The sequence below is a fragment of the Podarcis filfolensis genome (genome assembly GCF_964270895.1).
Source record: "Podarcis filfolensis genome assembly, chromosome: 14".
Classification (NCBI taxonomy): Eukaryota; Metazoa; Chordata; class Lepidosauria; order Squamata; family Lacertidae; genus Podarcis; species Podarcis filfolensis.
In genome coordinates this window covers 5,208,802-5,233,100 of record NC_139616.1, presented here as the reverse complement: position 1 = coordinate 5,233,100, position 24,299 = coordinate 5,208,802, and the positions used below count along the sequence as shown (strand labels likewise).

Sequence of the window (24,299 nt, the reverse complement as noted above, 5' to 3'; positions counted from 1 at the left end):
TACCCCGCTCTTCCTCTGGACCAGAGTGCAGCAAACAGCAGTAAGAAGATAACCATATGTCAGAAGAATAGAAAAATCTCAGAATCAAATAGAATGTAAAAAGTAACAGCAATTTTATCCATAGGACCACACCACACCCTAAAATAATCATGGCCCAAATACCAGGTCACAAAACTATTTTTCTTAAATATCGCTACCATGGGGCAGACCAAGCATCACTTGCAAGCGAGTAACAGAGGAACCCAGCAGGGCAATTCTTGTGGGTCATTCCAGTGCATAGCTGTCAACTTTCCCCTTTTTTAAAGGGAAATTCCCTTATTTCGAATAGGATTCCTTGCAAGAAAAGGGAAAAGTTGACAGCTATGTTCCAGTGTGCATGAGGTTACTGTAAAGGGCCTGGGATGGGGATGCAGGGCCTCTCCATCAACTCATCCGAGAGACCAGCAACTGGCCTTCTCTCCTTTGAACCGTTTCCATTCCAGCTGATCATGGGAAGAACTTTGTAACAAGTGCCCGGGTTTACTTTTCCCCTCCTCCCTCTCAGTCCCCGTTTCTTTTGTGTTTTGTCTTTGAGTCTCGAAAGCTGAAGACAGGGGCTGTCTCATTACTGATCTTTGTAAGCAGCCATTGTTTACTTTCCGCGCAAAGGAACGGCGGGTTTCGAACCGACGACTTGCAAAAACTCCTAAAGATGCTCCTCTCTTCCCAGGCAGGACTACAACTCCCATGTCGCCTTGCGCGCTTTTAGCGGCCCCTGAGAGAATGCGTCACCTCTCGCCCTTCTCGGGCGTCGGAGCCCGCAGCTGAAGGCCGCAGTCGCCTTGGCAACACAAGCATAAGGGGCGGGCGCAAGAGAGTGGCAGCCAATTGTGCGAGGCGGGCTCGACGCGAGGAGCCAATGGCGACGCCGCTAGGATCCCCTCAGAAGGGCGAGGCGGCGGCGGCGGCCTTCAAAAAGCGCGAGGAGCCGGCTGTGCTGGCCATGGCGGCGCAGCTACGAAGGGGTCTGTTGAGTCGTGGCCTGTGAAACTCCCCGCCACTGGCTTAGTGGCAACGTGTGACGAACCGGCTTTCCTCCTCCTTGGGCTTGTGCTCCACTCGTGCGCGGCTCCAGCTGCACGTGTGCATGAGGTCCGTGACGCGTATCTTGGTCCGAGGGTCGCTTGGGTGCTCCGAGACTGACCCGCTTCTTGGGCTTCTTGTTGCCCCCCCCCCCGGCCAGGTCTGGGGTCTAGGGGGAAAGCTTCGTTGGGGTTTCAAGGCCGGAGCGAGGGGTGGTTCCGCCCCTGGGCCAAGAAGCCGCCCTTGGCCTGACTGTCGTTTTTGTGCCTTCGGAACGCGCTGCCCCTTGAAGAGCTACCGGCGCTGGTCACGTATCGTTGTTGGGTGTAGAGAAATTTCCATTTGACAGACTTTCGCAGAAGGTCAAGTTTCCCTCTAGGACTGGCTCCACTTTCTCTGGGCCCACTAGTGGCATTTTCGTTGTAAACCCCTGGGGCCTTCTGTAATATCTAGCTGCTTATAAATGATTCCAAGGGGGTGAATATGGTGCTCTGCTGCAAAGTCTTTCTCAAAACAGAGGCATTAAAATTAGAGGACCCAGCATAGTCATGCTCATAAATTTAAGTGGGTTTACTCTGAGTAAAACTTGGTTTCCACTGTTCTCTCCTCCACCCCTCCTTCTTCTTTGGAGATCCCTCATAGCCAGGTAAGATTGTCTTCCATGAGCACGGTTTTAACAGTGAGTCCATAAGTGACTGTGGAGGCCAGTTCTGGATCCACACATCCTTCCACAGGGGGGACATAGGTTTCTGGGCAAGAGTTGATCACAGTGAGGGTTTGCCTTCCTCTGAGCTTGTTTCTCCCTTTCATCCAGAGTTCTAGTCCATGACACTTTTGATAAAGGCTGTTCTCCAACTGAAGCGCTCGCAGGCCAGTGTTTCTCAATCACCTGTGCTTATACTGCATTTTTAAAGATTTGCCTTGAGAGAATCTTTAATGCTCTTTTGTTGACTACCAGCATTACGCTTTCCATTTCTAAGTTCAGAATAGAGTAGTTGCTTTGGAAGGCAATAATCAGGCATCTGAACAACGTGACTAGTCCAAAGAAGTTGATGTAGAAGAATCATTGCTTCAACACTGGTGATCTTTGCTTCTTCCAGTACACTGGCATTAGTTCACCTGTTTTCCCAAGTGAAGTGTAATTTTTTTCAGACGCCACTGATGAAATCTTTCAAGTAGTTGGAGATGGCATTTTTAAGTGGTCCATGTTTCACAAGTGTACAGTAAAGTTGGTAGTACAATAGCTTTGCAAACAAGCATTTTGCTTTCCCTGCAAATGTCCTGATTCTCGTACACTCTGCACTTCAATTGGGAGAAAGCTGCACTCACAGAGCTCAGGCAATGCTGGATTTTGGCATCAGTGTCAGCCCTTGTGGAAAGATAACTGCCCAGGTAGGAAAAGTGATCAACACTTTCCAATGTTACAGCATTGAGTTGGATTTGTGGTGCTGCAGAGGGGTTATTTTGTACTTGTTGGTGCAGCACTTTGGTTTTTTGGATGTTGAGCAACAAGCCAAGCTTTTCGTAAGCTTCTGTGAAGATATTTAGGATGGCTTGGAGGTCATCCTCTGAGTGTGCACACACTACATTGTCATCATACTGAAGCTCTAAGGTGGAAGTTACGGTAACTTTACTCTTTGCTTTCAGCCTACTCAGATTAAAGAGCTTTCCATCTGTTTGATATATGATTTCTACTCTGGTGGGGAGTTTCCCTTTGACCAAGTGTAGGATCATGGCAATGAAAATAATGAATAGAGTTGGGGCGATAACACAACCCTGTTTAACATCTGATCCCACTATGAATGGTTCACTTTGAGAAGCATTGTTATCTGAGATTGTTGCTGTCATAGTGTCATGCAGGAGCAGAACGATGTTCACAAATTTATCTGGGCATCCAATTTTCAGAAGGACAGTCCACAGGGCATTACAATTTACAGTGTCAAAGTCCTTAGTAAGGTCAATAAATGCCATATACAGGGGTTGGTTTTGCTCTCTGCATTTTTCTTGAAGCTGTCAAGCAGTGAAAATCATGTCCACTGTCCCCCTAGAAGGTCTAAAAACATTTTGGGATTTAGGAAGGGTAGCCTTGGATATTGTTAAGAGACGGTTTGCTAAGATCCTTGCAAGAATTTTGCTCGCTGCAGCTAATAAAAAGATACCTCGATAGTTTCTGCAATCTGTTCTGTTGTCTTTTTTAAAAGAGATTGATAATTTTGGCATCCCTAAAGTTTGCTGGGATCTCCTTTCTCTCCCAGATTTTTCCGATGAGCTTGTGAAGTTGTGTAAGTTCGATTCCACCCACTTTGAAGACTTCAGCAGGTATCCCATTAGGTCTTCTGGCTTTGTTGTTTTTCATTTGGTTAATAGCTGTACACAACTCTCTCAGATTTGGAGGTACTGCAAGCTCATCTTTAATTTGTTTTTGTGGGATTTGTGAGAGGATGGGGGAGTTGCGGTTAAGAAGATGCTGGTAACGTTCTTTCCAGTGCAGTGCAATAGCTTCTTTATCTTGTAGAAGTGTGGTACTGAGCATAGGGGGCATATGCCATGATTTATTGGCCCATAGAAGATCTTTGACGCCTTCAAACTGTACAATTCTCTTATTCCATCCCAGGAGTGGATAAAACATAAGCTTTACTAGCTGGTACAGAATTCATTCCTATTGGCATCAAAACTCTAAGGCTACACATATATTCTTGGAAGTGTGTGGGAAATGACAATCAAAATCCAGGTGTGTGCGTACAGTAATCCCACAATTTACACACATTTAACTTCAGTTTTGTGTGTGTGATACTTAAATACAGTAATAATATAAACTGGAGGAAAGGGGGTGGGGTTCTGTGAAAAAATGACTTTGGCAATCTCACCCACCATTGAACCGAATGGGTTTTGACTATATGTGATTTTGGCTTTAGGTGTGGCCCCTGGAGCGTAACCGGCATGTAAACTGTGGGCTTATTTGTCATCCTGTCTGATGTCCCACCTTTTCTATGGCTGAACTTGCAGAAATCTTCACAGTATTTTGTTTTTTAAAAAAAAATATTTATTACTTTTAAAAGTTACAAAAAAGGAGAAGAAAGAAAAAGAAAGACAGAAAAGAAAAAAAACGAAAGAGAAAAAAAAGCAAATACAATACAATACAATATATAAACAATACAAAACCCAACCTGAACCCATTAAACTAAACACATAAATGAAGCAAAACAAAAACAATTTAAAAACATCCCTCCTTTTCCATACTCTCTCCTTCATTCCCTTGTTTCCTCGACTTCCTCACACCTCCCTTTTTGTATCCCACTTCTAGTACTTGTTTCAGCAAATCCTTTCCATCTTTCTCTATTTTCTATCATATCATAAATAACGTATTTTTTAACCTTATTTCCCATTAAGACTAAATTACTTATATATACTTAACTTCTTATAGCATTTCTGCTAAATCCATAAAATATCATTCCACCATTTTTCTAACAGTCATTACTTTTACAATATTTCTAAATATACACTTTAAATTTTCCAGTCTTCTTCCACCATCTCCTTTCCCTGGTTTCGGATTCTGCCAGTCCTTTCCGTCAGATCCATATAGTCCATCAACCTGGAGATCTTATGTCCGAGGCTCTTAAATCTTTTCCAAGTCCCTTCTGCAGATCTTCTTCATATTCTTTAATGCTCAGGAGCAAATCTCGGGAAAACCGCAACCTAACAGTACTTTTATTCCTTCTGGACAGTTCAGCCAAATTTCCATGATTAAAACTAAAGTCCATAAAGTGTTTCAGGACGTATTTCAGGATTCCTCCAAATCTAAAGGCCCCCAAAACTTCAGGCTCCTCCAAACCCAAACCCATGTCCCAAAAGTCAGTCAATCCCTGGATAGAAGGATCTTTCCAACTTTCCTTCTTCAGTCCAAGCTGGGATCCAATCCTCAAAATCTGACTTTTGCTAGATTCAATCATGGAAGACCTCAATTTATAATCCTCAATTTGCTTCTGAAAAACTAAGGATCCCGCTTGTACTACTTTAGGTTTCACAACAACAGCTTTCTCCTTTTCCTCCACCATTTGTCCTGCCAGGGTGTATTCCTGTGCCGAGTCCTGAATTGTTTCTGTGTTGGTACTCGTTTTTTGACTCAAATTAGTCACTTTCTGTTCCAAGTTAACAATTTTAAAGATCGTGTCATCTGTCTTTTTATGAAGCTGTTCCAGCGAGTAGTTTATCTTATATAATACAGTCACAATAGCTTCTCCTATCAACATTTTGAATGGTCCAAGGTCAAGCTCTGGTTCTCAGAATCCTTATCTTGCAGCTGGAGATCTCCCTGTTACACTCCTGTAACAGTTTCACATGCTCCCTCTAGAGGGAAACAGTCTCCACTTGTATCAATTCTTTCAAGCACAATTCGAGCAAATAAAAATAGTTTCGATTTTCAGTTAGTTTTTCCTCCTTTTTTGAACGCAGAAGAGGACAATGGAAACAGTATCTTTCTTATTTTAGCTAGCTGTCAAATCCGTTCTGTCAATGAACATTCCCCAAACGTCATCTAGCAGCCCGTTCCCAGGTTCAGAGCAGTGGTAATTTAATTTTCACTCTCTCCTGCAGGCTCACTAGGTCCAAAACTTCCCCCCTCTTCTCCTGCTTTCAAGGGGGGTTTTATATTTTTGACCGATGGAAATTTAATCCTTTGTCAAAAGTTTCCAGAGACTTTAGCTTGTAGCGTCTTTGCTTCAATCTATTTACAAAAGCGGAAGGCGGACTTCCTGTTTAGAACCTTCCCGCTTCGGTGCCAAATTAAAGTATTTCAAGATCCAATTTTCCGTTCTACTCACGGGTAGTTGTTTAAAATCCAATTGTCCACAGGAAAAAGTCAGCGCTCTCCGGCAGCAGCTATGCGGCTTCACTCCGTGAAAGAAGCAGTCGATTCAAAGCACCGTGCCACTCACCCCACGTCGCTCCGGATCCCCAAAATAGGGTTTCCCCGCGAGTAGGGGAGGCGCAAAGGGTGCCAGCCGAATCCCAAGTTCACAGGCTTCTCCCGCCTGTGATTTCAATGGGTCTCCGCCTTCGTCGTGGCGGTCAGACCCTGCTTTTCACGGAGCGAGTCCCTCCCGATCGGAGGAGCTCCGCCATTGCCGGAGGCGCCAACCCGGAAGTCAATCTTCACAGTATTTTGGTAGTGTTGCTTAAGCAATAAGACATGCAGTGCCTACAACTACATAATTTAGCTTGCAGAGTCTCGAGAGTGGATGACCTTGCAGAATGTTCTGGGCCTTTTTTAGAATCTAGTACGCTGGCCCACATAGTGGCTAAGTCTTAATCAGTGGGTTCTGGGAGCGGGCACAGCCCGTTGAAGAAGTAATGCCTGGTCCTCACTTTCTAGATGCTAAACCATCTGAAGAAAGACATGACAGTAGATCATGGCAAGACCCGCAGCCTGTTGAATGGTCCACGGGGACCTTTGCAAGAAATCAGCAACAGGATGGTGACCCAAAGACCCAAAGGATTCAAGGTAACTTTAGCCCTTTAGCTGTGGGGGGCGTTGCCTCTTGCATTTCTGCCTTTGCCACGCCCCCGGGACATGTGCCAGCCCCGCCCCCGCCTGCTCTCCGCCCCCCGGTGCCAGAGCATGAAGCTCCGCCACTGGGTCAGACTGAGCCTCAACCAAAGGCCTGGTGGAACAGTTCCGTCTTGCAGGCCCTGCAGAAAGATGTCAAGTCCTGCAGGGCCCTGGTCTCTTGCGACAGAGCATTCTACCAGACTGGGGCCAGGGCCGAAAAGGCCCTGGCTCTGGTCGAGGCCAGTCTAATCTCCTTGAGGCCCGGGACCTCCAAGATGTTATTGTTTGCGGACCATAAGGTCCTCCGCGGGGCGTACTAGGAGAGGCAGTCCCGTAGTTATGAGGGTCCCAGGTCGTATAGGGCTTTAAAGGTTAGAACCAGCACCATAAACCTGACCCTGTACTCAACTGGGAGCCAGTGCAGGTGATATAGCACTGGTTGGATGTGGTCCCATGGCGAAGACCACATATTGGTGGCGTACTGCTTTTATTTTGTTTTGTCTAGCGGGGAGTGGCTGGTGCTGCCTGGGGATTTTTAGAAGCCAAAAAAAATTCTGTTCCTGACTCTTTCCACCACAGCACTGGCTACCTCTCTAAATGTTCTCCCCTTTTCTGCTTCCTACCTCCACAAGTTGCAGTGTAGTTTACAGATGTTTAGTAAAGAGGCCTGTTAATTAATTAATTCATTGTCTTCAGTACAACAAATTCAGTGTCTGATACCCAAACATTTTCCCATGTTCTCACGGCCAACTGTGCTCCTACAGTTCATCTAAGTTGGCTCTCCCAACCCAATTAATAATTACTATTTTTGACAAGCATGTTTGGACCAAAGTGGAGGAGGACTAGCCGGCTCTACTGGTGCTGCTGGAATCTGCTTGGTCCTAGTTTAATCCTTCGACCTTTTCAGGCAGATGTCTGGTGCTACAGGCGAATGGATCCAGTTGCTTTCTTCACCCCTAAAGTTTCAAGTACCTTGGTTTCACCAGCATTGCTTTGCAGGACATGGGATGAAGAGGGCATGGGGGGAGGCTTATTCTTCCTAAGTGAGATGCAAGTTATGCCACTTCTCTTGGAATGTGGCTGTTGCAAGTGATATGCAAGTTTTTCTATCCTCATTTGGTGAAAGGCACATGTGGGTTCAGTCTCCTCTTGAGACTTGATGTTGACCTGTGTGCCCTTGAGCAAGTATAACCCACCTTGCCAGATAATTATTTGGAAGAAAGCAAGGGCCAGGTGCTTGGCAAATGGTGAGCGAGTGCAAGCGTGCAAGGGACCTTGAGCAGGAAGTGATCAGGAACACCCTCTCCCATCCCCTCTTTCTGTAGCTTGTTACAAGAGCGTTGGTGGGCCTCCAAAATCTCCCATTTGGTGTTGTGGCTTCACTTCTGCTATCTTTTTTTCTTAGATGTTATTTATTAAACTTGCATCCTGCTTTTCTACCCAATTGTCACCAGGTGGTTAACAATATTAAATCAAAAAGGGGCAGGGTGAAATATAAAGAAAATCAAACAAAGTACCATTTAAAAATAATTTCAACTGGGGTGTGTCGGGGGGGGGGGGTTGCTTCTTAAACTAGGATCCCAATTCATTCTCTATGGAAGTGGAATTGTGCCAAGCCTTTTCTGAGATGCTGCGGGGCAATATAGAAGATATTGATGCTGGTGACAGGGAGGACCCCCAGATGTGCAGTGACTACGTGAAGGATATCTACCAGTACCTGAGGCAACTGGAGGTATTTATGCCTGGCAGCGAAACATCCTCCTTCCCACTTGGTGTGTGGTGTTTGGGCTGCTGCTGTTGGATGGGGAATCCTGTCAGCTGTGATGGCTTTTCTGAGGTACAGAACTCATGGAAGCTTGTAGAAGCTAACAGAAATGTTCTAGCATTTTCCAGATTGTCTGGAAGATTTCCAAGGGAACAGACATGCAGCTGGCATGAGTTCGTTGTGTTTCAAGGTCTGCCTATGAATGCAGTCCAACAGGATCTCATGTTATTCTTGCTTTCACTCTCTCTGCTGTTCCTTCACTCTTTTTCTGAATTGATTTTTACTTGCTTAGTGTATATAGTACGTTTAAGTTTTTTACTGTTATATTTTGCTGCAACTGGATTGTAAAGAGATTGCCATTCCAGGGAATTGGTATTGAACTGTCAAGCTTATTTTTGCCTTAGTAAATTTTTACTAATGAATCAACTGCATCACGAGTTCTTCCTAGAACCACACACCTACTTGGAGCTGCCATTCTGCTAACAAATGAGCAGGCATGCCCCGGAGTCCTTGGGACCTGAACCCTGACAAATGCATTTTGGGTCTGACTCCCTTCTAGCTGCTCCCCCCTTGCCAGCTATCTAAACATGGGACAAGCCTCTGATCTAGTTGACCCTCTCCAACAGGTCCAGCAGCGTGTCTTTCCCTTCTACCTTGATGGCACAGAGATCAATGGGCGGATGCGGGCCATTCTTGTTGACTGGCTGATCCAGCTCCATGCAAGGTTCCAACTTATGCAGGACACTCTCTACATGTGTGTGGCCATCATAGATCGCTTCTTGCAAGTAAGCTTGGCATTTATAGCACATATGAAGCTTGAACGGTGGAGCTGTGCATGAAACTCCTGTTTTGAGCTCTGAGATGACGCTTTTGCTGGGTGGGGGCTTGGTGGATGGATTTGGGGTTCCTAGCTGCATAGACTGAGCTGTGGAGTAGCCTTCTGCAGTGTGGTGTTTTCCAGATGTTTTGGACCTCAACTCCTATCAGGGCACGGAAGGCATCATCACACTGGGGGTGGGAGATTGATATTGAAAGAGTGGACACTGTCAACTAGGGAGGTTTAAGCATGGGCTTAATCTCTCACACTGGGATGTAAAAGCAGTGACTGGAATCTTCCCCATGCTTTGAATTAAGGTATACTGGGAATTTGTTGTTGGCACTCACTACATTCCAGTCAGCCAAACTTTGGTTTCCTTATGCTTATATGCCCCCCACTTCCTACATGAGACCCAAAGTGTCATGCGTGTGCATGACGACCCTCTAGGCACTCATCAGACTCAAACCAACTTAGCTTCAACTAGGTGGTGGACATACTCTGGAAGCATCCCCATTTTAAAACGTGAGGTGCTTGCTTCTCCAAAGTGCTCCTAGGAGTTGTATCTCTGGGAAGCTGTAGGTAGCAGAACACAGCCCTCTGAGACCATGGTGCAGCTGATTTCGCAGAGGGCAGGGTGGTCTCCGTCTATCTTGATTCCAAAACACCATCACACTTGAAACCCAAACTATTGAGAACTATAAAGAAGGTCCTGTTAAGTAACCTCTCTGTCAGTTCCTGAGAGCTGTTCCTGTGCAGAAGTGAGGAGCAAGGCAGTGTCTCAATATCTCAACATTTGTGTCTCAACATTTGTGTAATACAACCAGTATTGTGTGTGTCAAACTAGGCTCAGCCTGTCTCCCGCAAGGAACTCCAGTTGGTTGGTGTTACTGCGATGCTTCTGGCTGCAAAATATGAAGAGATCTATCCACCAAGTATTTTGGATTTTGTCTACATGACCGACCGAGCATACACACCGACTCAGATCCGGGCAACGGAGCAGAAGATCCTTAAGGAGCTTAACTTTGCCTTAGGAAGACCGCTACCACTCCACTTCCTGAGGCGAATAGCCAAAGTTTCTGATGTAGGTCCATCTGCCAGTACCTTGAGCTTGGGTAGCCTGGTAATAGGATGTTGAGTATGGTTGAGGGGTGGGGGTGCTGACCAGCCTCTTCTGAAAGGAGTGTCCACATGTGTGTTGGAGTGAGTGGGAAGGAGGTCTGGGACCCAACCATGGCATCACTTGGGCACTACAGTATCTGGTAATGAGAGGAGGGGGCATGTGCAAGCCAAATAAGAGTCTCCTGGTGCTGTGTGTAGATTCCAGAGGTGAATGCACTAATTTGTGCAAGCCCTCTGTTCCCATGAAAGCTATTTTTTGTTTCTGCTCTTTAAGTACACAAATGCGCAAGGGGCTGGAGAGGAACACGGGTTCAAGGCCTCTGGCAAGTGGCTAAATCAGCATAGACAAAGCAGCTATTAAGGGAGAGGCTAGATGAAAGAAAAGGGACCACAGGATGAGTAAGAGCTGACTGTACTTGTGCTTATGATGATCCAGGACTGAAGCACAGGCTCTTAGAGAAGGCAAGTGCACCTAGTCATGAAGAGGGACACAGCAGCTAGGAAGGGAGATAAGAACTCTCCTTTGACTTAAGCCGCCACCCCTGCCAACCTGGCTTCCTCCAGATATTTTGGACCACAACTGATGGGAATTGTAGTCCAGAACCCTGGAGAGTATCAGGGTTGTGGGGGTTGCTCTAGATCTAGTTACAAGTTCCAGTAAAATCAAAGATACACGAGCTTCTCTGGGTAGGCATTAAAACTAGAGGCAGGCTGCATTCAAGCAAGTGCTCTTCCTGTTTTGCCAGGCATCTGCTGAATCGTACCTACTAGCAAAGTACCTGATGGAGCTGACCCTTTTGGACTACAATATGGTGCATTATAATCCTTCAGAGGTTGCAGCTGCAGCAATTTGCCTGTCTCGGAAGGTCTTCTCAGAAGGGCAGTGGGTGAGTCTTGGTTGAGTGAAAGCGGTATGGAAGGGGGCAGAGTCCACATCTTCCTCCCAAGTAACTGGACTAGAGGCCCCTGCGGAGAGTCTGTGAAGAGAATACCTGGCATTCCTTGCCTCCAGGCACTGACCCGGACCTTCTTAGCATGAGCAAGGTGCTGGCCACAGGTGCTTTCAGGCCCTACCGGCATCATAACCTAGTCAGAAATCAATTTGCTCTAAGATGCTTTTAAAGCAGTCCTGCAAACCTACAGACAAGTTACTGACTCACAAATGTTTGAGCAAGTCTGCTTGTGAGGTCCACTGACAGCTCAAAAGGATTTGCTGGGTCCTGCCTAGCTACTACGGGTGGCCCTGGCAGGTGGGGGTTTACAGTGCTCTTGGGGCAGGCTTTGACAGCCACCGCCGCCTCTCCCTTGTAGAACCCCAAGCTGTGCTATTATACTGGATATGAAGAGGAGAGTCTTACCCCTGTTATGGAGCACATGGCCAAGAATGTTGTCAGAGTCAACAGGAATCTAACAAAACACCTTGTAAGTATCTGCTCCTATTTGAGCAGCCTTGGCTGCTATTAGGCTTAATGTTCCTGTTATAGCCAACTACTGTGGGGCATGGGTGGGTGTGTTCACCCCAGGAAAGAGAACAGGGCAAGAGGGAGGGAGCCTGGAATGCAAACTGCCACTCTCTTAAAATAAGGCAAGTCCAGATGCTTTGAGATCTGGGTGCTGGCTCTTCCTTTAATATTGGGGGTTAGAACCTCTCTACCACTGCTGCCACCCCTCCATCTGTGATCATGGGGGGACAGCTGAAGTCCCAAGGAGCTGCTTTATATATTTAGACCAAATTAGCCCGCCTAGTTCATTACTTTCTACACTGAATGGCAAAAGCTTTTATGGCTTGAACCTGGTACTAAACCAGGTGCTCTAGCATTGAATTGTGCTCCTTACCCCAAAGGGGGAGGGGAGGAGACCACTTTGTCCACTTGCTTCTGGTGAGCATGCTGACTGTTCTGCATGCTCACAAGAGGAATATAGAAAACAAGGGCAAAAAATTACACCCCCCCCTACTCCTGGGTGTTGGTGTGCTTCCTTTGCTGGAAGCCCCTTTTAGCTTGAAACATCTGACACTCGAGCCTGTATAGTCTGAATGTTACTGTTCTTTCCTTTTCTGATTGCCTCTTTTCGATAACACAAGCAAGGAGCACTTGCATCAATATCTTACTGCACCAAGCTGTTGGCCTCCAGATGTTTTAGGCTAAAGCTCCAATGAGCCCAAGCCAACACACCTAGAGCGCACCATGTTTGCAAAGGCTGCCTTTCTGGGTGCTCTGTTTTGGGATGTTGGAATCAGATGAGCACAAACCTTTTCCCTTAGGCCAAAGAAAGTAGAGCAGCAGGGTGCTGGGAGATCTTGATTTCTTTGCCATCAAAAATAAAAGTAAAAGCAATAGATGTTGAGAGAATTTGACATTCTCCTGCAAGTAGTCAAGTGTAAGTGATGACTTTCTCAGGAACAAAACCAGCAGCTTAATTCCTGCAGCAAGGTAAACATATTCTCTGCAACCTAACCTTCTCCCGCCTCACACCCCTGACAGGCTGTCAAGAACAAATATTCTAGCAGCAAATTCCTGAGGATCAGCACTATCCCTCAGCTGAACTCCAGCAGCATTAAAGACTTTGCAGCGCCTTTGCTGGGTGAAGCCAGGCAGCTGATGTGAGCACTGCCCAATCATTACACGGAAGAAAATATGCCGTTTTTGGATGTGGCCTTCTGGAGGGTCTTTTTAAGGTGAATGCTTTAGAGTTGCTCTTAAACAAATATTCCATATTCTTGTACATAATAAAGATATTGTAAAAAAAAATGTCCTTTTACAAAAACAAAAAGCAGGAGTCACAATGGCATTACCAAGGCAGAGCAACACTCTGCTAGTCTGGCAGTCTTGCAAGTCCATCCATTCTTTCTAGCTGTCCTCCTCAATGTGCTGCTTGGGCTTACCAGGGTAAGTGAAAGCCCCAAAGGGCCAGGAGGCAGCTTCCTTTCTTGTTTCTGCTCCACAGCATTTCAATGCCTTGAAAATGTTGCACATCTCCTTATGCACAGGAGCCAGAAGCGGTCCCCTCACTGCAGTGTGTTTTCTTGGCCAACAATGATTTGCTGTTCTTGGCCAGACACTGATTAAGACTTCAGGGTGAAGCAACCTTCTGCTGCCCCCCCCCCAATGAAAATGATGCACTGAGCCAGAATGGCATTCACAGGCCAAGAGAAAATGTTTTTGGTCATTTTCAGCATTTTTTGTAACCAAATTTAAACATCTGGAATAAATCACACCTTGTTACAATTTGCCTTCTATACAGTTTAGGAGATGTAAAACTGATGGTGTTAAAATACCTGTAAGTTACGGCTAGTTTTGTGTTTGTGCATCAGTAAGAATTCCACTGTACCTTACTAAAGGATAGTATTTGAAATATTTTGCTTCTTGAAAATGAGAAGCTCTGGGCAAAGCCTTAGCTTTACCATTTACAAATAAGTTTAAGCAGCCTTACTGCTGAGGCCGGAGGCTGGTTAAGCCATCATTTTCAATCTTGTCAAACCCATGGCCTGAAATCCTGGTGGGGGGGGGATTGTTCCGTGTGTGCAGGTTTAGGTAAAATGGGACAATTAGAGATTAACAAAGCCTCACGAACAAGGTGCCCAATCACTCCTAGTCCTCCCACCCTTGGTGTCTGAATACAGCCTGAGCCTTGATTGTAGGGTGCTGTGGGAAGGGGATAGACATGCGGGGAGGGGGGGTTTGCTGTTCTTTCTCTGTAAGCTTGTTGGTCCCATCCTTAGTATTTCTGACTGTAGCATTTAAATCTTGTATTGTGGCAGAGTGTGTTGAACTTCTGGTGGTAGCAGCTACTTTTAAAAGTTTAGCGTTTCTGGAAGCCACTTGAAAACACTTCTGTCTTCCTGCTCCAGTGCTTTGCTGCAGCTAGATTTGAGATTACATGCTTCTGAGCTCCATTATTCTACTACATTTGACAGAGCAGAGGTCCTATGACACAGAACTTCCTGATGTTGCTTAGATTTGTTCTGGAGCAAAAGCAGCTAAATATGCCTGAAAGCAGCATGAATGTTTTTATTCTCAAGGCATCTGTCATGGTGGAAGGACCTAATGCTGTACAGAGAGAAGGGTGGCTGGAGCTGGCCCCATCTGCAGACCCCTCAGGACAAGGCAAGGTTGGTGCAGAGTCTGGCAGGCTCTTGGCCACGGAGGATGGGCCAGCAGCCATAAGATGCAGAGCAAGTGGAACCTGCCACATCCTACCAACCACCTTGATGAGACCTCCAGGGATTGAATGTGTCTTGGTCCCCCTGTGTACAAAGCAGCTACTCTGCCACTACGCTGCGGTTCCTTTCTCGGAACACCTTTTATGCTGCAGCTGCAATGTGTACTGTTAAACAGTACTTCCCACTAACAAGAACATAATTCCCACTTGTGATAAAAGCCCCCCACACTGCTGCGGTAGTTCCTATGTTTTTATTGATGATGGTTGAGAAGAGAATGGATAAATTAACATGCATTGGGTAAGCAACAGCCTTTGTGGCTGATGGGAAAGGCAGCTGGGCTTAATCAAGGTTTTGTAACACTGACTTTATCCTTAAAGAATAGTGCATAGGTAGAAGTACCCGGCCCCAAAATGCTAACTGAGCTACCTTTATCATTAAGTACAGTGGGTTACTGCTGTGTACATTCATACAGGTTTGCCTGTTATTTGATTTTTTAAAATGTATATTTCATAAGTTCTATTCATTAAATGCACAAAGCTTCCTTGGGAAGGTCCCTCCCCCCCAACCAGATGCATCAATAATAAAAACCAACATGGGCCAGCCACATTAACAAGTCAACATAAACGCAAACCATTTACAGCATACAAGGCTGCCTTTCTTTGGTCGCAGTGCCCTTGCAGAATCATTGTAGCTCCCAAGTAAACCTGGTCAAGCTTGCTGTGAGGCCTTTTAAAATACATGCTCGGGGGAAGAGAATGACAAGAGTCCAAGAAGAAATAGAATCCTACTATTCTAAGGCAGGTAGCAGCATAACTTATTACTGTGATCCTCCGCAAAGTCATCAACAGAGGAAATGTGCATAATAATGCCATTATTTTGTTACATAATTTAGAAGAAAGTCACCAGAGCAACTAAAGGCACTTGTAAAAAGTGTGTATGTAACTCTTCCAAAGTCCTCACAGAGCACCTTGCTATTTTCAGGCATTTTTTAAAAAAAGAATGGAATTTAAACACACTCTTCTTCCTTCATGAGAAAAAAGCATTCAATAAAATAAATAATTCCTTGGTTTGGTATCGTGGGCAGCTGACACATCAGCTTTGGCTTTTTGGAGAGTAAACATGGGGACTTCCCCCTCTTCCATCTTTTGCCTTTCAATTTCACTGATGGAGCGACTGCTGTCTATTATTGACGCTGCACAGAACTGTAGCTTTACAAGGAGACCACAGCAGCTGGAAAAGCACAACCAGCAGCACCTTTTACTGTCGCAAGGGCCTCTTGAGGGGGCTGCAGGATTATACTTTGGTCACATAATTGTTTGGGAAGAGTCCTTTTTTCCCTCTTAACCTGCCTGTCCACCAGCCTGAGGGATCTGGAAAAGAAAGGGAGTGTGTTTAGAAGCAAATCTGTGGGTTGTCCCAACGTACGCTTCTCCAAGCTTGCCGCTGTGGAAATGGCTACGTCAGGAGTGACTTGGTTTAAAAGAAAACTAGGGGTGGGAGCAAAATGCTGCCATTTACCTTTGTGAGAATGAACTTATCAGATAAATAAAACTGGGAGATGGTAAAAGAGAGTGGCCATATTTGCACATACTGCTAAGCCAGGTGTAGGGAACCTTTGGCCCTCCAGGTGCTGCTAAACTATAACTCCCACCAGCTGCAGCAAGTATGGCCAATGGTTATGGATAATGGGAGTTGCAGTTCAGCAACATCTGGAGGGCCAAAGGTTCCCCACCCGTGCACTGTGCATGTGAATGAGTCTTCCTGGTCTCTTCCCTTCTCCCACAGAGCCAAAGAAGAGTTTGAAAGATTTAGATTTTAGTTAAACCATTTCCCATGTAGTCCAACTAGGACTGTAGTTTAATATTAACTGGCTGGATACTAGGTCTGCTTCAAACCATGGTTTATGAAGTTGGCTATAAAACAGCCCCACAACTAACCATGGTTAAAATTAAATCACATTTCCCTGTTGGGATGGTTAACCAAACTGCTTAACTAGAAGCAGAGGCACAAAGCTTCCAGATGCTTCTCTGGAGCGGAGGTGGGGGGGGGAGGGTCCTTCTAGAACAGGCATAGGCAAATTCGACCCTCCAGATGTTTTGGGACTACAACTCCCATCATCCCTAGCTAACAGTGGTCAGGGATGATGGGAGTTGTAGTCCCAAATATCTGGAGGGCCGAGTTTGCCTATGCCTGTTCTAGAAGATGGAAAGATGGAACATATTTTCAATATTCTCACCAGTGGTAATAGAAAATGTAAAAACAAAGAGGCCTTACCTTCTTTGATGATATCAATAACATCATTGGCATTAAAGCTGAGTTCATCTGTGTCCTGAGCATCGTAGGCATACAGCGCCCTGCACTGGGGTACCTGAGGCTTTGGTTTCGGCTGTGGCTTGGGTCTGCCCCCTGCAGGTGGCGGCCGGTTTGTAGTCTGTCTGCGAACGCTGCAGAGACGCACAGGAAAGTCATTAGGCTTGGCAGCCACGATTCATTGCCACACCTGGGCACTTAGAATAAGAGGCACCCAAGGGGTGAGGAAGAAGATTCTGGACCAGGCATAGGCAAACTCGGCCCTCCAGATGTTTTGGGACTACAACTCCCAAAATCCCTAGCTAACAGGACAAGTGGTCAGGGATGATGAGAGTTGTAGTCCCAAAACATCTGGAGGGCCGAGTTTGCCTATGCCTGTTCTGGACTAAGAACTTTTGGTCTCATCTAATAGGACTCTTTGAACTCCACACCTTCTTATAAAAATATACAATCTACTAATTAATTAAATGTGAACCCATGAATTAAAGGTGGAATGAGTGGATTCCCATCAGAAAGCATGCAGTCATTCTGAATAAACAGCAGGTGGCACTGCTGGCCACTGTACAAAGTTAACCCCTCCACAGCACAAACAGCATTTCCTGCTGCCCTCCCAACAGATGGTTTCAAAACAGTATTTGTGCCTTCCACATCTGTAAATCAGATAAGAGACACACTGATCATCTGAGCCAGGAAGAATAGCTGCAGGGACCTGCACCACCTCTAATCACATTCATCTCCAACCTACTGAGTTCTGTACACTGAAATTATTTCCCTGCAAATGATTTTTTAAAAAAATCAAAGACAGAAAAATACACATGTATGAGAGAATGAGTCGTAGCTCCCTGACATAGCCCATGTTCACGTTGCGGGGAAAAGGATGGCAGGGAACATTGCTAGGAAATGTTAATATTTAGGAAAAAATTTTTCTTTCCAGTAGCACCTTAAAGACCAACTAAGTTAGTTCTTGGTATGAGCTTTCGTGTGCATGCACACTTCGTCAGATACACACGAAAGATACATGAGCATGCACACGAAAGCTCATACCAAGAACTAACTTAGTTGGTCTTTAAGGTGCTACTGGAAAGAAAAAAATTTTTTTGTTTTGACTATGGCAGACCAACACGGCTACCTTTCTGTAACTAATATTTAGGAGTGAATCATAGCTCAGCGATAGGGAACATGCTATTCATGCAGTAGGTCCCTGGTTCAATCTCTCACATTCCCAGGTGTAGCTGGCAAAGACCCCTCTCTGAAACCATCAAGAGTCATTGCCAAGTGATAATGTTCAATGCAGGGGCACCAGTGGTCTGACTTGCTATAAAGGCAGCTTCCTATGTTCCATTTTGCAGCGAAATGAGATGAAGTTATCCACTCTAAGCCAGATTTCTCATACATCTTGAAACCTCTATATAAAGAGAGATTCTGGCCCTGTGGATGTGTTATCTGTGTGTAAGGCACAGCCACCTACAGACCCAGGGCGGGGGCCTGCATTTTAGCTTTGCCCTTTTAAAGAAACACATGGTTTTCTAGTCATGGAGCCCCTACATGTGAAGAGGCACCTGTGTGCTGGCCTTCCTACATAGGCAACTAGACTCAACATACAGTTGTTAAAAAAGAAAAACCTCAAGGATACCCTACATAGGAGTAATGCATGCATCAAGTTTCTGTTGCTGCCCAAACAGGTACAGAGAGCTGGGGAGCAGGCCTGACACATGTGCTTCTCTGGATCATGACCGGCCTCTATCAAGGGCCCACCTGTCAAAAGATGCCTCTATGAAGCACTCTACAGAACACAGAATTGGCAGGACACCAGATTCTCCACTGCAGTTCACAGAAACTGCCAGGCACAGAAGACCTACTTCATGAACCCAGGAACAACCCTTCAGCCAGTCAGCTGCCTGACTTCAGACAAGCAAGCTAGCCACTTAAATGTATTGGATGGTGCACTTACCCGGCTGCCCCTTGGTCTGGGACCTTGAGGAAGTCCAAGCTGTCTGGCTGCTGGGAAATTCGATCTGATCCACCCAAGACCTGAGGCAATGGGGGCTGCGCCATACTGGTGTACAGGCTTCTCTGGCTGCCTCGCTGGCTCGCGAGGCCTTGAGGGTGGGGTGTGTGCTGTGGGATTTTTATCACCCCATTCTGATGAAGACCTAGAAATAGTTCAAGACGTGAGCCTGGGGGAGCCCACACCCTCCATTCACAGGGAACCCTCTCAGAATACCTTTCTAAGTCTGGATAACTTCTGTCCCAGTTACAACAAAGAGTCTTGTGGCACAAGACTTGTGGATTATGGCATATCTACTGATGTTTCTTTGTTAGCCTTTAAGGTGCCACAGGACTCTTTGTTGCTTTTGCTTCAAGAGACTAGCACAAGGGCTACCCATTTGAAAATTCTCCCAGTTAAATTCTGTCCAGTCTTCATAAAGCCACCAAAAGCAGACCTTGCCTCTTTAGGCCAGCATAGAATCCTCTCACCCAACACTTTGCTTCCTGTGGTGGACAACCAGATGTTTTGGGGAAGCCAACTCCTGCTGCTGCTCTACCCACTAACTGGTATTAAATGTCACGCTGCCGTCGCCTCTGAACATGGAAGCTTAACCAATATGGCCAATAACTGCTGGCAGACCTCTTCCTCCATTACAATGCCTAATCCTCTTTTAAAGCCATGTCAGCCAGTGACCATCACACCACATTTTGCAGCCGCAGCAGGCAGCTCCTTTCATTAACTAAGTACGGTGCAAGCCTTTTGCATCTACTGTCAACTTCAGCAGATGGCCTTGAGTTCTAGCAATGTGAAAGAAAGGGAGAAAAATTCTAAGCACTGTTGTATAATCCTCTATCATGTTCTCCTCCCCCAGCTGTCTTTCAAAGCAACAGCAGCTCAATCCCTAAATGTTTTAGCCCTTCTTCCTATGTAAGAAGAAAGTGGCTCCATAGCAGAGCACAGCCTTGGCATGCAGAAGCACCCAGGTTTAATCCCTGACACGGCATCTCCAGGCACGAGGGGGAAAGGACTCTGGTCTGAAACCCTGGGAGCTGATGCTGCCAGTTAAGCGTCAACAAGAATGAGAAAGATAGATCAAGGATTCGACTCTTGATAAGGCAACTCACTGTATTCCAATCTCTTGGTAATTCTGGTTGCATTTTTAAAATCACTTTTCCAGCTCTACCTTCCTTTATCTTTGAAATTTTGCCTCTCTCAGCTTTCATGGCTAGTGTATAACACCCTCACCCAAACATTCATAGGCGATGGAAGTTGCTTTGGGGGAAAAAAAACCAGTGTGGCAAATTTTGGGACTTCATTTGTTAAAAATATATATACTCTGCCTTTCCTTTAGAAATAAGAACAGAAATGGCTTGAGGAAGCTGATCATAAAAGAAGAAGTCAATACTACACCTCGTTATCATTGCTACATCTGAAAAACATACTGAAGAGGTATCAAACAGGGAAGAGGAAAAAAGGCTGCAAATTGGTGGGGGTTTTTAAACATGAAAAAAAGCTGAATAAGTGGGAGACATACAAAAATGTGCAAAATTACGTGCGGCATGGAAAAAGTGGCTGGTCTCCCTCTTTCCTAACACTAGAATCCAACAGGGTTATCCAATCAAGCTGAATGCTGGGAGATTCAGGACATACAAAAGAAAGTCCTTATTCATATGGCACATAGTGAAACCATGGATACAGCGCATTGTTAAATGATGGAATTTGCTACTACAAGATGCAGTTGATTAGGCAAATGCATGGAAGGCAAGGCTATCAATGGCTGCTAGACACAGTGGCTATATTCTGCCTCTACTGTCATGAGGCAATATGCCTCTGAATACGAGTTGCTTGGAACCACAAATGGGGAGGCTGCTCTTGCACTAGGCTCTTGCTTGTGGGCATCCCATAATGGGCATCTGGTTGGCCACTGTGAACACAGGATGCTGGACTAGACGGGCCATTGGCTTCATCCAGCAGGGGTCTTATGCCCTTATTTTATTTTTACTTTATTTTACAAAATCTATATACCACTGAATTGTAGTAAAACCTCTAAGTATGATACAACCAATATTAAAATTATCATTAAGAACAGTTAAAGATAATTAATTCTTTCTAAAGCATTCAAAAATGATTAAAATGCCTTAATATCTACATGTCTGGACAGACTTGCTTAACCAAAGGTGTTTCAAGCAGGCATCAAAAAGAGTGCGGCAAAGATGCCTGTGTGATGCTTATAGGCAGGGAGCTTCAAAGTGTAGGAGCTGCCACATTAAAAAGTTTATTTCTCACAACTGTGGAAGAAGTATTAATCGGCATGAAGCAGTTGAGGGGGCACATGGGGGGTAAGGCAATCACGCAAGCAAATCAGTCCCACCTTGAACTTGGCCTGATGTGTTTTACACACACACACACACACACACTACAGAAGTGTGACTGCTAAACCTCATTTCCAAAGGAGCCAATTTGCCACGTAAATTTGATGGGTCCAAACAGCTGCCAGGAAAAGGGAAGCTCTTCCTAAAATGGGAATCTCTCCAGAAGAGGGCAAAAGACAACCATCAAAGGTGTCCTCCCCACCTCCACCCCAGTCAAGGAGTTCGGAAGTCTTCCATGATTAGCCATGTCTGTTCCCTTCACCAGAGCATCATTTGCCAACATCTGCCTCAAAATACAAACCAGGGGGAGGCGGTGCGGCCCTCATGGGGTAGTGCTGGCCCTGTGTGGTCCTGTTGGAACAGCTCCTGCCTTGGGTTACATTCCTTCTGGTGGGGCCTGCAAGGCAAGTTGCAACACCTGTTCAGGCAGCTGCGCAGCAGGGGCCAGGGGTCATGGTTGCTGGCCCTCCTCCCCCTCTCTCCTTGTGACCTCAGGGGACTTCATACGTACGGGAGTTCTTTGGGAGTCCAGGCCCGATGCTGACCTGCAGCACTTTATTACTTGGCTTGAGAATGGCCACGTCTCCCTGGCCTTGGCTGAACTGCACCTGGCGGGACCCACCAGCCTTCCAGGGCCCCCAGTTCTCCTTTTTTAGCTTCACTTCAAGCCTGAAACAAAGTGGGCAGGAAAACTCAGTTAGCCGCATGAGAAGGATACCACCAAGTTGCATGAGAAGGATACCACCCACATGCCCGAGAGCAGCCATTGATTGCAGCCCATCAGCTTCAGCATCACAGCTTCAGTTGTAGTTCGAAATATTTGGAGGGCATCAGGTTGAGGAAAGCGGCTCTAGGGTCTGACGCCACCGTTGTATAATTTGGGGGCACGGAAAACAAATTCCCACTCGACCCCAAAAGGTGGGGTCTGTTTCCCAAAGTTTGGTCTCATCTCTGAAGAGCAGAGTTGTTGACATTCTGAAAAATCTCTGCTGCTGTGGGAGGTGAAATTTAAAGTCAGGCTCCACTGAAATGAATGCCCACCGCACAAGAATATGCCTCTCCCATCAGGGCTGCTATCATGTGGTTGCTGGGTGTTTCGGACGGCAGACTTGCCCACCCTTGCATTATGCACTTAGCACAAAAAGCAAACAAGCTGATACACAGAGAGCGAGCCCTGAGCTACAAAAAAGCTATTCGTAGCCCCCTGCCTCAGCCAGGAAATGATACCAGCAAAATGTACTCACTATCTTTTTTTCTTGCCTTTTTTTTTTGAGACTCCTACACAAGCTGGGAAATGACTTGCCTAAAAAAACAAACATTCTGGGATGGTGGGCTTTGCGTCAGAATTTATTTTTCCTCCTTACGGAGCATTTATTTCTCCCTCTTCCTTCTTACAGAGCAGAGCGAGTTCCCCCCCCTCCTCATCGCCACAAAGGAAAATAAATGGGGTCGCCATTCTCTTGCAAGCCCAGCTGTGGAAAAAGGTATCCCTTCTCATGCTTCTGGAAAAGGCCTGGGGCTGGACTGGGATGAAACCGTGGGGATTCCTGCAACCAGAAGGACCTGGCTGTGGTCTCTCCTCCCCCCACAGTAGCCTGGGGGGAAGGGGCCTACCTTGGAAAAATGAGCCCTGGAAAGAGACACCTACCCCCAAGGGCACTGCCCAGGTGAGAAACGGGTTGGCCCTCCTTCTCCCAGGCCCAAGCAGGGTCTCACCCTCATTCAGAAACCAGAATTCTCAACTGAAAGCCATACTCTGGTGCTTCCTACCAAATGGAAGTGAGCTCACTACACCCCGCCTCCCTCAACAGACTGCTCAGCCTGGTGAAAGGGCTGGGCTGTATGACTGGGCCCAAAGGCCAGCTGGGGAGGTCATTCCAGGCATTCCATAAGGAAAATGCTGACACCCTTCTCACACTGATGTTCATCTTTACTGCAGGGTTGGTCTCTTTCTCGGGATGCGGGTGGCGCTGTGGGTTAAACCACAGAGCCTAGGACTTGCCAATCAGAAGGTCGGCGGTTTGAATCCCCGTGACGGGGTGAGCTTCCGTTGCTCGGTCCCAGCTCCTGCCAACCCAGCAGTTCGAAAGCATGTCAGAGTGCAAGTAGATAAATAGGTACCGCTCCGGTGGGAAGGTTAACAGCGTTTCCGTGCGCTGCTCTGGTTTCCCAGAAGCGGCTTAGTCATGCTGGCCACATGACCCGGAAGCTGTACGCTGGCCCCCTCAGCCAGTAAAGCGAGATGAGCACCGCAACCCCAGAGTCAGTCACGACTGGATCTAATGGTCAGGGGTCCCCTTTACCGTTTACCTTTACTGGTCTCTTTCACAAGGAACAAAGTACTGGGCCCAAACACTGATCTGAACCCTGATGTGTGCCTCCTCTGCAAGAGGCCTGGTGGCAACACGAGAATGGGCCTTTTCTGTGGTGGCTCCCTGCTTGTGGCATGCTCTCTCCAGGTAGGCTTGCCTGGTGCCTTTGTTACATATCTTTAGGCACCAGGTGAAAACATTCCTCTTCTCCCAGACCTTTGGCTAATTAAACAATCTATGGCCTTTTAAACTGGGAGGGGGAGTGCTTTTGTTTGTTACTACAGTATGTATAAGGGATGTGGGTGGTGCTGTGGTCTAAACCATGGCTTGCCGACTGGAAGGTCGGCGGTTTGAATCCCCGCAACAGGGTGAGCTTCCGTTGTTCGGTCCCTGCTCCTGTCAAACCTAGCAGTTCGAAAGCACGTCAAAGTGCAAGTAGATAAATAGGTACCGTTCCAGCGGGAAGGTAAACTGTGTTTCCGTGCACTGCTCTGGTTTTGCCAGAAGCAGCTTAGTCATGCTGGCCACATGACCCGGAAAAATTGTCTGCGGACAAACGACTGCTCCCTCGGCCAGTAAAGCGAGATGAGCGCTGCAACCCCAGAGCCGTTCACAACTGGACTTAACTGTCAGGGGTCCTTTACCTTTTTACAGTATGTATATTTGTATTTTTATATTGTAAACCACCCTGTGATCCTCAGATGAAGGGTGGTATATAAATTTAATAAATAATAACAACCATGTGCTTTGTGATTACCACGAGTTATCTCAGGGCCATACTTCTAACTGCCTTTGCTGACGCCCCTAAAGGGACAGCTGTGGTTACTCGTGTGATTCAGCCT

General features: G+C 46.3%; 2 protein-coding genes across 7 annotated transcripts in view; one reads left to right on the top strand and one right to left on the bottom strand.

Annotated features, from left to right (window-relative positions):
• Positions 1-878: 878 nt before the first annotated feature.
• On the top strand, positions 879-24,189 carry CCNB2 (cyclin B2). 5 transcript variants are annotated; one of them, XR_014541685.1, is made up of 10 exons: positions 1,297-2,454; positions 3,318-3,381; positions 6,434-6,562; positions 9,002-9,160; positions 10,037-10,273; positions 11,058-11,198; positions 11,623-11,733; positions 12,795-12,988; positions 22,543-23,328; positions 23,973-24,189. XR_014541685.1 is itself a non-coding variant. In XM_083586911.1 (9 exons), the coding sequence occupies exons 3-9, from the start codon at positions 6,434-6,436 to the stop codon at positions 12,915-12,917; spliced, it is 1,056 nt and encodes a 351-aa protein (XP_083443037.1). In that variant the 5' UTR covers positions 889-1,131; positions 3,318-3,381; the 3' UTR covers positions 12,918-14,704. The 5 variants fall into 5 exon arrangements, 3 of the variants coding, with proteins under 3 accessions (XP_083443036.1, XP_083443037.1, XP_083443038.1); XR_014541686.1 differs by lacking the exons at positions 3,318-3,381; positions 22,543-23,328; positions 23,973-24,189 and adding exons at positions 879-1,194; positions 14,333-14,704 and having other exon boundaries at positions 1,797-2,454; XM_083586911.1 differs by lacking the exons at positions 1,297-2,454; positions 22,543-23,328; positions 23,973-24,189 and adding exons at positions 889-1,131; positions 8,187-8,342 and having other exon boundaries at positions 12,795-14,704.
• Positions 14,708-24,299, bottom strand: part of MYO1E (myosin IE) — a 105,181-nt gene continuing 95,589 nt past the window's right edge. For both annotated transcript variants that reach the window (XM_083586325.1, XM_083586326.1), the window contains exons 24-28: positions 21,657-21,814; positions 21,447-21,542; positions 18,735-18,936; positions 16,748-16,917; positions 14,708-15,843 (exon numbers count right to left, since the gene is read on the bottom strand). In XM_083586325.1, coding sequence (XP_083442451.1) covers positions 15,767-15,843; positions 16,748-16,917; positions 18,735-18,936; positions 21,447-21,542; positions 21,657-21,814 — 703 coding nt within the window. In that variant the 3' untranslated portion in view covers positions 14,708-15,766. The remainder of the gene's footprint in view (positions 15,844-16,747; positions 16,918-18,734; positions 18,937-21,446; positions 21,543-21,656; positions 21,815-24,299) is intronic.